The 15,171-nt window shown below is 36.0% G+C and overlaps 1 protein-coding gene across 1 annotated transcript in view; it reads right to left on the bottom strand.

Annotated features, from left to right (window-relative positions):
* Positions 1-4,832: 4,832 nt before the first annotated feature.
* The window catches only part of TMEM47 (transmembrane protein 47), a 31,039-nt gene continuing 20,700 nt past the window's right edge, over positions 4,833-15,171 (bottom strand). Inside the window, exon 3 of the mRNA XM_047765285.1 lies at positions 4,833-8,195. Within this exon, the coding sequence (XP_047621241.1) occupies positions 8,017-8,195 (179 nt within the window). The 3' untranslated portion in view covers positions 4,833-8,016. The remainder of the gene's footprint in view (positions 8,196-15,171) is intronic.

The following is a 15,171-nucleotide window of genomic DNA, read 5'->3' on the forward strand; positions in this document are numbered from 1 at the left end:
GGAGTATACATGTGAAAGTTCTCTCTGGAGCTGTGCAGCATGACAGCTCTTATGGGCTGATGTAGATTGCCAGTGCATTTGAGATGTAAGATGGGAGAGAAATGACCATGAGTGGTTTCAGAGATTCCAGGACAGCTTTCATGCCATCTGATAATTATTTTATTTTTTATTTTTTATTTTTTTTTGTCTTTTTCTTTTCTCTTTTTAGCTATTTCTTGGGCCGCTCCCGCGGCATATGGAGGTTCCCAGGCTAGGGGTCGAATCGGAGCTGTAGCCACCAGCCTACGCCAGAGCCACAGCAACGCTGGATCCGAGCTGTGTCTGCAACCTACACCACAGCTCACAGCAACGCCGGATCGTCAACCCACTGAGCAAGGGCAGAGACCGAACCCGCAACCTCATGGTTCCTAGTCAGATTCGTTAACCACTGCACCACGACGGGAACTCCGCATCTGATAATTATTGATACTTCCCCCTCAGCATATAACTTTGATCCTGGAGAAAATATACACACGGGACTGTTTACCCTAAAATATTTTCACTGAGTTTACTGTGAATGAGACAACTGGGAGCAATTTTGATGGGGAAAATGAGAGTCTTCCCCTGGGGTGGGACAGGAAGTGTGTCAGGAAATCTTCATGTACTTCCCAATTCTTTTTTGGAGATTTAGTACAACCTAATATTGAATCCTTTAACAAAGGGTGCTTTGTCTAAGAAGAGTTTCTATTGGTTCCAACTAAAACTGGTTTAAGCAAAACAGGAAATTATTGGAAGGACACAGGAGTATTTCATGCAGCACAAGGACTAGGACTACCCACTCTTTTATTCTCCCTTTAACTTACAGGGACCCTCTTGACTGCTTCTCTCTGTATATCTGTTTCATTCCTTTATTCTCTGTGGTTTTCTTTGTATCCCTGCACATACCCCAAAACTCCATAGTATAATCATTTTATTACTAACCACATGCAGAGACCAATTCCAAATTAATGGGCAAGAGAAACAGAGGAGGCTAGCTTAAGGCAGGAACCATCTCTGCTGTATGTAATCACCTATGACCAGGGGTGCAGGGTTATATGGTGCAAATAAGGCTGCCTGCCAATTCCTCTATTGTTCTCAGAAAAAACATTATGGGTGGAGCCTAGACTCCAAAGTTAATTGATTGCATCATCCTGTCAGGTTTCTACTCTCATAATTGAACAGTCCTATAACACAGTTATGAATAAACAGTAAAACTTGGAAGATCTAACTATTTGATCTCCTTTTCCTTTATGTATTTTCTCCAATCTTTGTACTTACTCTAACTTTGTATTTCCATAGCTTGTAAATGATTCTAGAAATGCTCTGGTTCCAAAACAAAAAATGTATATTCAGACCATTCTAAATATAAAAAGTCAAGAAATGTCTACATATTTATACTCATAAGTCAAAATAAGCCTAATTTTAGGAAAACAGCATGTTGTATGTACTTCCCCATCCACACAACACAATAGTCGACCAAGCCTAACAGAAGTGAAATGGTGCTTTTGATTGATAAGAAGTCTTAATTGTTGACTCAACTTTTAGAGCATTTCTGATTCAAAGATGCCATTCAATCAGTAGCAGAAGGATCAGTGTTTAGGATCATACTTGAACTCCCTAAAATTTAAATACTTGCCCAAACACATACTAATATTTATTGACTTTCTGATACAAATAGAGACAAAAATAATTTTATCCATGCCTGAAGCAAATGTGGGAAAATAAGTCAAAGTATTCCATGTCTTAAAAGTTGGCTAGAAAGGTAAATGCTAAATATCGAGGTTTGCAAAGAAATATTCTGAGAGTGAGTTTTCCAAAATTCTGCTTAATTCAAGATTTTAAAATATCGAGGTCTTCAGAAAATATAACTGGAAATTTAATATTAAACATTGTGCCTCCATAAGAATTTCTATATCATATTAGATATATGACAAATTTGTTCCAACAGTGAATAGCACCCAAAGCTTGGAGTTGAATGAGAAACATACTTTTCATGATCATTAGTGTTAAATGTTTTATTGAAACATCTCATTTTTGCCTTTTTCAGACACACCATGACTCAAGTAATTAACACAACCATAATGGCTAGATAATGTTTAAGAATCACCCAAAAGTTAAAAACTGGAAAACTTGTTCTTGATGTCAAGAGTTGCCACATCACCACTGAACAGTGATATGGCCACAAAGGGGGAACTGCTCTCCAAAAATGCTTTAATCCCCAAGTTTGCCTAGGAGAGGATGCCAAGGATGACAGCATTATCTCTCTTTTCAGTTAACACATAGTAGTATTTCTAGCATAGTAGTATTTCTCCTCCTTTTAACTCTTAACAATTTAACTCCCCATTCATAATAATCTTAAGAGAAATTTCTATTCACGTTTAAAACAATTTATTTGAATCCTCCCTTGTGAAAAATTTTTATCAAAAAATTAAATAGGCTGTATGATATTCATTTCTGATTTTACCTTTATGATGTTAAATTCAAAGCAACCAAGGAGCAATCTTCAGTACCATCATCACATATATATAGTGTTTTAAGTGTAATGCCATGCCTTCTCTCTTCTGTAGTATAAGAAATGCCTTTGGGTCACCCACAGAATATCCTTACCCATGCCAAAATTAGTATATAAATTACATAGTTTAGATATTATTTTCTTCATTAATCCTTGTCATGCAGAAATTGATCTACTCAAGGTTTCTGCTGGTTTGACAACATGGTTTTTCAGCACTTGTTCCAAGCCTCTTTTATAATCATTATTTCTATGAAGTCATTCACCTTGGAAATAATTGCTTGCCAAAACTGAGTTTCTCTGGTGAACCACTCAACACAGCTTTATTTTTACAAAGAACACCATTCTTTGTGTGCTGTTAATCTTGGCTTAGAAACACCACATATTATCCTTCCAACTTGAACACTTCAGCTCCTGTTCTCTTAGTTATACTTTGGAACCATTGGACTTACGGCTGGAATATAAATGTGCGAGTCACCTAGCTGGTGACTCTTGGAAAATAGGTTTTCCAAGTATGAATATATGGACCTTCTGCTCATGGCAACATCTAGTAGTTGTTTAAAAATGTGAGGCTCTCCCAGTCTGCAAACCTGCTTTAAATTAGAAAAATTGTTGGCATTTTATTACACGGAGCTTTGTTAGTCTGATTTTAACTTTGACATTAAGTATCCGTGACATTGTGTTCCCAATACTTGACGGAGTTTAATTATTCAAATTTAATTATTCAAGTAAATTAGTGCTTCCTATGAAAATATTATGTGCTTAATTCTCGTTTTTTATTTGCTCCTTTAATCTTAAGTTTGCACTTCTGAAAAGTTATTAACAAAGGTCATAACATGAAAATTTGATCAACAAATTAGAAATCCAGGTATTCAGTAGATTATTATACAGAATAAAAAATAATTTCACTATCAGTTCATTTTCTAACCAAAAGGACTTAAAGACCATCAAAATGGAACATTGTGTTGACAAAGCATGGGCCTGACTTTAAAACAAACCATGAACTGACTACATGGCCATTATGGCAAAGCACATTAGAATTGTTTTCCTGTTTTATGTTCACAGTGAAATCTCTGAAGGCAATGTTTTTTTCCTTGTCAAATCCTAGTCAAGTTATGTCTCCATGTCTTTCAAATTCAGAGAACGTGGGTCATGGATAATTACCAAGCAGGACATGTTTGTAAAGGTGTTTTGCTCATGAGAATTCTGTATTAAAATAAAAGTACTTTATACTGAAAATATAACACATCAAAGGAATTACGCTACTTCATCAAACTAGAATAAGGCTATTGAAAAGGAAAATTTCTACAATGACAAAATTTGAGAAAATGTTAAAATTTATATCTTAAATGTGCATACTTTTGAAAGTCTGATTTTAAAGAACCTCATAGTTTTGCAAATGATTTACAATGTTTTCTTTTCAACAGAAAAATATACTGTGAATCTCTCAAGATCTGAGGATTCATATGAGACATGAAAGGATGTCTTCATAACAAAAATATATATTTTATATTCAAACTGGTTTTATTAACACAAGAAAGTGCTTAATTATATATGGTCCTATTTCTATCTTCTGGAAAATTTTCTGACAATCATACAAGCAAATTTTTCAGTCTAATTTACATTTCTTTCCAAGTATACTATTTATGTAATACACAAACGGTGATGGGAAATTTGGACTTATATTTTATGAATTTATTATCGCACACACACATGCACCAAAAATGTAGTGTCTAATTAAAAAAAAAAATAATGCAGGAAAGTCTGCTTTAACATACCTTGCAAATACTGAAATCTAAACAAAAACCAAAATAGAGCATCAAACACTTTCACTACTCCTCGAATTGTGTGATTAGAGTAGGGAAGATAGCCTCGACTCTATCTCCTCTGTGCCTTTCGAAATAAGAAAGTTTATGAAGATATTTAATATTCTTTCTTTTATTCTTCATATAACTCAGCTGCAGAGGCTAGAAAGGATTTGGGGAGATAATCTGAAACAAAAAAATTGTTTAAAAATATATACAAAATTGGAGTTCCCTCGTGGCTCAGTGGGTTAAGAATCTGGCATTGTCACTGTAGTGGCTTGGGTCACTGCTGTGGTGCAGGTTTGATCTTTAGCATGGGAACTTTCACATGCTATGGGCATAGCCAAAATTTTTTTTATATATACAAAATAAACATGTTATATCAATCTATATTTTCTAAATAATATGTATTTACTAAAAGAGAAAATGAACTGAAGACATGTAATTTAGAAACTTGTTCAAGAGTCCACACAACATAGAAGACACAAAGTCAAACAACATCAGTGAAACCACTTTTATTTTTATTTTTTCCACATAGATAACTTCATGTCAGCTACAAAAATCATGAAATGAAGAACTGATTGTGAAACTGCAAACTCAAAACCACTGGAGTGATAAACAGGGTTTCCCTAGAGGACTGTTTAAAAATAATCAGAATACCATGAATTCATATTTAAGTAGTAAACATGTCATATATTTAAAAATAATAAATATAGAACAGCAGTAAAACTAATAGCATAAACAGCATGAAGTATATTTTATTTTTTAAGACATGAAATTTCTAGGCACAGTTTTAGGCATTAAAGAGGACACAGAGGCATAGGTTAGTGTGTGCTGCTCTGTACAAAAATACAGTCTGAATAAATTACATTGCTAGCCATACAATTAGACGTCACTTACCAGTCAGTTCATTGCATGTTTAATAATATACAGGTACATGCTAATCCATATATATCATTTATATTTCAAACACATAGGTCTCTCTATATTTATGTCTTTAAAATTTACATGTTGAACTTACAAAAAGCTAAGTCATTGTGCAAGAAATCCAAATAACTAGCCCTGCTGAGTACTTTATGCTATATGTGTGTATGTGTACCTCTCGCTCTCTAAAATAAACAATGGGTTTGTAGTTAACAGTTTTGCTTGTAAGAAAACATCAAACAAACCTAAAGCTGCAAAGACATAAGGTTAATGTGGGTAAAAAATTCACTTGTGTTTATTCTGACAGACAAAACAATATTTTGGATAAGCCATGACAACTTTCATGTTATACTGAACTTGTTAGTAATAAAACACTCTCAAATATTAATGATGGTAGAAATATAGCATAGGGCTCTTCACTGGGAAGGGAAAAAAAGTTATATAAGAAATCTACTTCTCAGTACACTGCAAATATGTATGCCTTAGCCTATACCATATTCTGTCACTTTCCAGCTTCTCATATTGACAGAATGAAAACCTGATGAGACTCAAGATGTGATACTGGTCTAAAAGCACACTGCATTCTCTACTAGTACTAAGAAAAGCGCCTCATTGATGTCAGCACCAAAGTACTGTTCCTCCATTATTCAGGAATAAAGATATTCTCTCACAATAGAGAGTGTTTAGTAGCCGAAATCCCTATCCAACAAATACCTTATTTCTCATGCTGCTCTGATAATATGCAATTAACTGCAAGACAGCCTGGCCCAGATTTTACTATTTCTCATGAAAATTGCTTCAAAAGATTCTATAAATAGTAACATCTTTCTGGAAATTTTCCACTCCTAGTTTCTTATGATTCTATACAGAATCATATACTTTTATAAAGGTTTCTCTCTAGGATACATTTAATCACTTTTGTCTGTCATTGCTAAAATAAGAATATGCCAGGTTCTTCAAATTTACTTTGTGATTCCATAGAAAAGTCACAAGATAATAGGGTTTTTTTTAAAATATTTGAATAATAAAATAGTTTTTTTTCCCTGTTGTTTTTGGCAATAGTTCTTAAGCTGAAAGCAGAACTCTGCTTTGGAAGGTAAAGCAAATTATTATTGATGTGGTCCTGCTCTTTATGGATTTTGCAATACAATAGAACATAGGCACATTTTAAATGATTTTTCCAATGCTTCTTTCTGCAAGAGGGCCAAATATTGTTTTGTTAACAAAAATAATTATTTATAACTTTTACATTAGAACTGTATATTTGATATAAAAATATGTTTATAATTAAACTATCCAAATTTGTATATTAAACAGGATTAACACAAGTTTGCAGTGTAAGATTTGTTGCAAACTTCTTCCCTATTACTGATACTTCCTTCCATTTGAACAGTCAGTAAATGATTCCCTTACCATAAATCTATATTTGTGTGCACAAATCAGTTAGCCCATTAGTTAACCTCAGAGGACCAGGTGATAACCAGATGAATTCTACTCCTCTACTGACATTTAGACATATATATAAACCTATCACTATTCCTTTATTTTTTAATGAAGACATTTAAAATACTTGGGAAAAAAGCAGCCTTCTATTTTAATGAATTTTAAACAAAACGATCATCCTAATTGCTACTCTCTTTTGAACTACAGTGCTTAATTTTCAGATTAACACCATTTCAATTTTTCTTCTTATACAATTCTATTAAAACTTTCCAGTGAAACAGTAGAGAACATAGAGCAAAAGCTTTAAGGTATATGCACTTTTGTATGGTAAATAAGTGTGAATACTGATCTAAGTCTCTAAACAATGTGTACAAGGTTAGTGTTCAAATCACTTCACTAAGAGCAAATATTAATTTTATGTGCAATAGGCAAATGCATGTGTAGGGCTAGGGAACAACTTATTACCATTTATACTAATGGTTCACCTTCTATAAAAATAGTTAAGCTTGTTACATATGCACAATTGTTTGCTGTAATGTTTGGTAAGTGATTTAAAGGGTACTTAGGATAAAAGCAACTCATGCATATTTCTTTCTGTTTGCCCCAGGGAAAGTAAGGACTCTCAGTTTTTCCTCATTCTAGATAGATATGGCTGAGGCACAATTTCTAACCACATAATGAAAAGCACATGTCTCCAAGTCTTGACTCCCTTCCCAGGGAGATGCTGATTGCCAAAGCATAACCTCCCATTAAAAAGCGTATTCTTGAAGGTGGACTATGTACCATTAACCAGTTACATTCAGAACTCCCATTAGATGCTGAAAGGAAGTTCACTTTTCAAGAGTTCACTCAAGCAAATAACCAACAGCCAATGTAGTCACTGGGTGGGATAAGCAGGCAATAAGGACTCTAACAGTGGAATCCGTGTCAGCGCAAAGGAACTTCTAAATGCTGCTTATGCCAGCTGCTCCCCTGCAGGCAATAGGAGATTCAGGCATTTCTCATTCCAACTAGTTTCTCACAATGGTTGCTGTCATATAGACCCTTCACTTGTCAAGAAAAGTGACATGAACATATTGGAAGTTTGCAGCATTTGCCTATGTCTAATCAGCTCCCTTAATTTGTGCAGGTCCCTAAAATGGATGTAAAAGCTGGTTATGATGTTGACAGCCAAAAGGCAAAAGATATTAAATCAACTGAGCAAATGGCTTGATGCTCCACAAGTGTTTTAGAAAATAGTGAGTTAGAAAAGATGAAGACGTAATCCTTTTGTTGGATGGTTGATTTTTTTTTTTTTTTAATTTGCGACTATTGGTTCTAGTAGTAGTCTTCGTAGTTCTTAGGGTTCAGGCAATAAAGAATGGCACCCCCAAACGAAAATATAGTTGCACCCCAGGCCAGGCCATAACCCCAATTGAACTCATGGTAAATTTTCAAGCTCACAGTTTCAATGAACTTGATTGGATAAAGGACCAGGCTGCAAACCTGTAAAACAACTGAAAGAAAAGCAAATCAAAATTAGAAAAATGTTATTTATAGGGAATAAAATTATATTATACTTTAATCAAATAAACATAAAAGCCAAAAAATCTGAAGCATTACTTATTCTAAATAGTATACTTTATTGACAGTATTTTTTTGTTTTAAAACTAAAATGCAGTAAGAATTCACAATATATTAAGAATTACTCTAATAATTAGAGAAATGCAAATCAAAACTACTATGAGGTACCACCTCACACCAGTCAGAATGGCCATCATTAATAAGTCCACAAATAACAAATGCTAGAGAGGGTGTGGAGAAAAGGGAACCCTCCTGCACTGGTGGTAGGAATGTAAGCTGCTACAACCACTATGGAGAACAGTATGGAGGCACCTTAGAGAACTATACATAGAACTACCATATGACCCAGCAATCCCACTCTTGGCCATATATCTGGACAAAACTTTCCATGAAAAAGACACATGCACCCACATGTTCATTGCAGCACTATTCACAATAGCCAAGACATTGAAACAACCCAAATGTCCATCAACAGACAATTGGATTAGGAAGATGTGGTATATATACACAATGGAATACTACTCAGTCATAAAAAAGAACAAAATAATGCCATTTGCAGCAACATGGATGGAAATGGAGACTCTCATCCTGAGTGAAGTAAGTCAGAAAGAGAAAGACAGGTACCATATGATATCACTTATATCTGGAATCTAATATATGGCACAAATGAACCTTTCCACAGAAAAGAAAATCATGGACTTGAAAAACAGACTTTTGGTTGCCAAAGGGGAAAGGGAGGGAGAGGGATGGGGTGGGAATTTGGGGTTAGAAGATGCAAACCATTGCCTTTGGAATGGATAAGCAATGAGATCCTGCTGTACTGCACTTGGAACTATATCTAGTCACTTATGATGGAGCATGATAATGTGAGAAAAAGAATGTATATATGTATGTGTGATTGCGTCACCTTGCTGTACAGTAGAAAACTGACAGAACACTGTAAACCAGCTATGATGGAAAAAATAAAAATCATTTAAAAAAATAAAATGAAGTTGTTATTTATTGTATGGTTATTTTTCATAGGAGACACTGGATTTCGTAAAAAATGATGCCTTCCATTCAAAGTCATAACTTTCTATTGGATCAACTGTTATATAGTTCCCATTTTATTTAAATCAGTTTAATAAGAATTTATGGGATGTATCTGTCTTGTATTCTACAATATGATGGCTTCTACCCTCAAGAAATAGACAATCTTCTTCCTGAAAAAACTGGGATAGATTAATGTGTGACGGGGGTTGGCAAATCTGGTCTGTTTATTTTGGGGAAAAGGTTGTGGTGGAATATAGCCAAGCTCATTCATTTATGTACTGTCCACACTACAGTGGTAGAGTTGAAGAGGTACAACAGAAAGCCAGAAGTATTTACTATCTGGCCCTTAATTTTAAAAATTTGCCAACTCTTGATATGTAATGTAAATCTGGGGTTAAAATGATTGTTATCTAATTCATCTTAGATATAAATCCCAGGAGGCTCCACTGTGGTGCTATGGGTTGAGAATCCAGCTGTGGCAGCTTGGGTTGCTGCAGAGGAGTGGGTTTGAACCCTGGCCCTGGCACAGTGGGCTAAAGGATCTGGTGTTACCGCAGCTGTGCTATTGTTCGCAGCTCCTTCTCTCATTCAGCCCCTGGCTGGGGAATTTCCATATGCTGCAGGTGCAGTGGTAAAAAATAATAATAATACTGTAAATTCCAAAAATGCAACAACAAAAATGTGAATAATTGAGGTGAATAATTTGATAAGAACAAATTTTAATATAGCAAAAATGATACACTTTATTCCTTTTTTAAAAAGGAGCCATAGGATGGATAGTGTTTAATTAATCTGGAATTTTGTGCTTTAAAATCTACTCATCTATTCTCAGTACCTGTAAAATATCATTATTACTAATATGATTAATGTTCTTAGAAAATCTGCGTAACAATCATCTGTCTCTGGCATAAAACTGATGAACTACAGAAAACTCATGAGGACATGATTCCTCAAAATCATCACTTTTGATAAGGCTCTGACAAGGGGTAAAGTGACATTTCTGGAACCAGTTATAAGAATTCCAAACATTTTTGCCATGTAGCTTAATGCTGCTCTGGGCCAGCACTTGGTCTTCCATACTTCCACACTACTGAGAATGGAGAGATAAACAGATCCATATAAAAGGAGAATCTCTTGACATTCAAAAAGTCATTGTCAGAACAACTAACAGCATATTATATAATCCACACTTCTTCTGTTTCCAGCCAGTAAGTGCTAAATGTGTATTAATTTTAAAAAATTCAGATAGCTCTGTGCCTTTTTGAGGGAAAGGGCACATTTATGTTTTAAATGTCTTAAAACTACAAGAAGTCCACTACTATCACCCATGAACTACAAAAAAAAAAAAAAAAAAAAAAAAACCACAACACCAAAGTTACTAAGGAAGTTAAAAAGAAAAAAAGGCACTTTATTTCTCCTTCTGTTTCTAGACTCTGGTCACTTGTCACCTCCTGACTAATTCTGCCAGGATATGAGTGAAATATCAATGTGAATTAGGAATAGTAAAATTCATTTACTCATTCAACAAATATTTGAGGAGTTCCCGTCATGGCTCAGTGGTTAACGAATCCAACTAGGAACCATGAGGTTGCAGGTTCGATCCCTGGCCTAGGTCAGTGGGTTAAGGATCCAGCGTTGCCGTGAGCTGTGGTGTAGGTTGCAGCCGAGGCTCAGATCCCGCATTGCTGTGGCTCTGGCGTAGGCCAGCAGCTATGGCTCAGATTCGACCCCTAACCTGGGAACCTCCATATGCTGGGGGAGTGGCCCTAGAAATGGCAAAAAGCCAAAAAAAAAACAAAAACAAAAACAAAAACAAAAGCAACTTGAATGTTTCTGAAGTGATACAATTTAAAGCAATGGTAGCAAAAGTTGTTATCCTCATGGTTAGGCCATCCATTATTAGTAAATAAATACAGAATATGGCAGGTATTGCTAAAAGACATGAAAAGACAAAGCAAGAAAATAAGACAGAAGGGTGCAGCCTACTCTTTTATATCACACCTGAAGCAGGCCTCTCTGGGGAGGAGAGGACAGAGAAGTGTGCATTAGAGCACAGACCTGAATGAAGTAAAGGGTGCAAGCCAATATGGTAGGAGCGATCTGGGTAGAGGGCAGAGGCAGTGCAAAACTGAAGCAGGAGCACATTGGGTACCGTGGAACATTAGTAAAGACATCTGGATGCAGTACAGCAGTAGGGAGAGCAAGGAAGGGAACAGCATGAGATGAGATGGCAAAGACAGCCAGGGGCCTATTCAGAAACAGCCTTGTGAAGCATGCTCAGGGGTCTGGATTTTATTCTCAAAGTGATGGGCAGCTACAATGGGAGTTTGAGCAGAGAAGAAATAACTGATCTGAATTATATTCTAAAAGGATTATACTGCTTCTTTTGTGACTCAGTCAGTCCCTGGAGTTGGGTGTTTACCTAGCCTGCTTTTAATATTCCTTTTAGTTTCATTTTAGTATTTTATTTAGCAAATATTTGGCCTCCATGGTATAATATAATGACATAGTTTCCCTCTAGTGGGAAAAGTAAACATACAACTGCATTAGGCTCCATTGGCCTCCTCCAATCTCCTGAGTAGCTTTTTCGAGGTAAAACTTTACTGTGTTGTTTGCCAGATGAAAATACCCTAAAGCACTTTATGCCTCTGAATTATTTTACTCTCTTTGGAATCAGTGAGAAAAAAATGCATGTAATAGCAAAATTGAGAAAAAAATATATAACACTATATTTGTAAATAATTTCTCCATTTAATGCAATATATAGATGCAGGTTAAAATGCCTCCTTGCCTTCCACAGAAGCTGCAAAGGAATAAACAACAATTAATCCTTGACTCCAGAACTCAAGAAAATACCACCATTCTACTTTACTACCAATCAATGAAACATAATAGGCATTGGCTCTACCTCAGAGGCCTAAAGTAAAATTGTGCAGCATTTTAGAATTTGAAGAAAATTTGGAGTTCATTTTATTCCACCTCTCTACTTTTTGAAAAAGAGGTAACAAAACTACCAACCAAGAAAACATGTGGACAGAAACATGATGAGAATTTAGAGGTCCTTTTGTTATTTCTAATTTTCTTTAAGGGGTTATCTATCAATGTCTTCAATATTAAAGTGTTCAAAACATCCAATATTTAAATAGTATTTTCTAACATGGGAATATTTCCATATTTCAATAAACATTTACTGGATGCCCACTGTATCCTAGGTGAAAGGGTTAAGACAGTAGGACACAGTCCTTGCGCTTTGATATTTCATACTCTATTGTGGGGACAGACATGTAGATACAAAGAAATGTATTCAAAAGTAATAGTAGAGGCATTTCACTTATAATCCATTCATAACGTTTATTGAGCTCTGTTGATACTCCAGATACCACTTCTGCCTGGAGACGGAAGGGCTTCAGAGATGAGGCATCATTTAAACTGGTTCTTAAAGGATGGACAGGATACACTCAGAAGAGAAAGATAGAAGACCTCTAGGAAGATACAGTTTTCATAACGCATAGAGGTATAAGAGGGTGTGCCTCTAGAAAATTCACAGGGGTAGAATGAAAGGCATAGTCATACAGAGATGTTTGTTAGACTATAAAAAGCTTAGTGTTTAAGGAAAATAATAGACAGCTTTCTATAAGGAGACATCTCAGAGGTTATTTTAAGTGGAGATACTGTTGGTACCCTATCCATATATTATCATCTTCATCATTCCAGTTGGCCTGACTTCCAATTATCAGCACCTACACTTCTGTGCCTGACTTTTCCTCTGGCCACTAAAGCTACTTTGCTTTACTGTGGGGCAGGCCCGGTATTCTGGGAAATTAACACTGCTGTTTCCCTATCTCCACCATCACCCTTACCAATGACTATTAGCATTTGGTTTATAAATAGTCCAATTCCCCAGTCCTTTCAGTGAGATAACTTTGAGGGGCGTGTTCTACACTGGTTTCCAGAGTTTTTCCAGGAAGATTAAGCTCCAGCTGTTTATAGTGATAACTGGTTTGATAATGCACTCCTTACTGGCTGCCTTTTCTTCCCAGTCTCACTTTCCATAGCCCTTCTTTTACGTCCCAGATTAAGTACTTGCACTTGATTCCTTGTCTCAGGTTCTGCCTCTGGGGAAACTAAAAAGACAAGTGACAAGACCAGATTTGTATTTCAGACCTACACCTCATGTGCTTGTGTGCAGGACAGACTAATTATAAATCACCTTTACTTCAGGAGGAGAACGGAGGACAGGCCCCAAGGAGGTTAGTCAGTGCATGGATACCTGTGCATAATGATGACTAAGGTGACATCAGTGGGAAAGGTCAAGGAAAGTAAAGACTATAAAAGAAAATCTGGGTAATGGGATTCTAGGAAAGGGAAAGGAAGGAGTCACATTGACAGTTTAGTTCAGATGTTATCATAGGAAAATAAACTAAGGGGAAGTTCAGATTGGGTACTGAGATGTTCCACTTGAGCAAGAGTTGTGTCCTCTAAGGCAGTAATGATGGTGTATAAAAAGAAGATAATAACTTAGAATATAATTTAAATACAAAATTGATAGGACTATCCAGCCAAGTCCCCTAAATATCAAATTTACATAAAGGAATCAATCATTTGGAGAATAAAAAACATTTGCCCATGAATGGTTAACATGAAGCTATCAATTTTCTTTTTTTAAATTTAATCTATACTAAAAGTAAGCAGTACATATGAAATGAGTTAATTATTGGTGGTGATAATGTAAATTGTTCTAACCAAAGAGCAGGTTGATCTGGATAAAGATCTGTGAATAAAGAACTCTTTTTTAATTTGAAATATAAGCTGGATGCTGATTTTTCTGTCAAAATCTGGACTTGAAATACCTCCAGCCATCTCAGTGTACCTGACAGGATGGCAAGGAGGGCTGCCAAACACAACCCGCTAATCAGAGATGGAATGTAGGTGCAGAACCCACCTCCCCATCCCTATTCTGCATATACAGTCATTTACAGAGGGCTTTCTATAGATGTAACAGAAACATCCTTACTAATACAATTAGTGGGGATGCTGTTATTCAAAACCTAAATTACAGAAGGGGAATTTTCTGCAATTTGTCTTAAAACCCTTGGGGGAAAAGAATGAAACAATCATCCTAAGTCCCAGTGGGGCATAAAAAGATCTGTAAAGCCAAACAATAAAAAGAAAGGACCCAGAAAGAGGCAATCCCTCTAATTCCACAGAGTCTTTAGTGAGAACTAGATAACCAGGTAATCAGAATCTTGTTATGTATTATCTGTCATTGTCGGTTACACAATGGAAAACATGCTATAGTCAATTGTACCAGGCATGTACACAGTTCTCATGATGTACTATGCTTCAGTGAGTCATGCTGCGCTGATAAGTTTGTGGTCTTTTTCTTTTTTAATATTCTTTTTCATTTTTAAAGTTTTATTGAAGTATAGTTGATTTACAGTTTGTGGCCTTTATGACACCTTGAGGTGTTGCCTTTCTTCAGGTGTTGCTCCCAAGAGATGGAGTAACTGGAGTTACAGGATGAACTCTAACCTCAGTACACGACTGACAGCTGAATTCAAAATTTAAACTGATTTGGTTGATTTTTCTTCATGTTATATATACCCAAGTAAAAATGACTTGTGAAACATCACTTGGGCTCTCAAGTCAAGACAGAGTTCCTGAATTGAAAGCCTGGCTCTTGGAGTTCCTGTCGTGGCGCAGTGGAAACGAATCTGACTAGGAACCATGAGGTTGCGGGTTTGATCCCTGGCGTCACTCAGTGGGCTAAGGATCTGGCATTGCCATAGTCTGTGGTGTAGGTTGGAGACATGGCTCAGATCTGGCATTACTGTGGCTATGGTTGTGGCCGGCTGCTGTAGCTCCAATTAGACCCCT

Source organism: Phacochoerus africanus, chromosome X, assembly GCF_016906955.1.
Source record: "Phacochoerus africanus isolate WHEZ1 chromosome X, ROS_Pafr_v1, whole genome shotgun sequence".
In the NCBI taxonomy this organism is placed as follows: domain Eukaryota; kingdom Metazoa; phylum Chordata; class Mammalia; order Artiodactyla; family Suidae; genus Phacochoerus; species Phacochoerus africanus.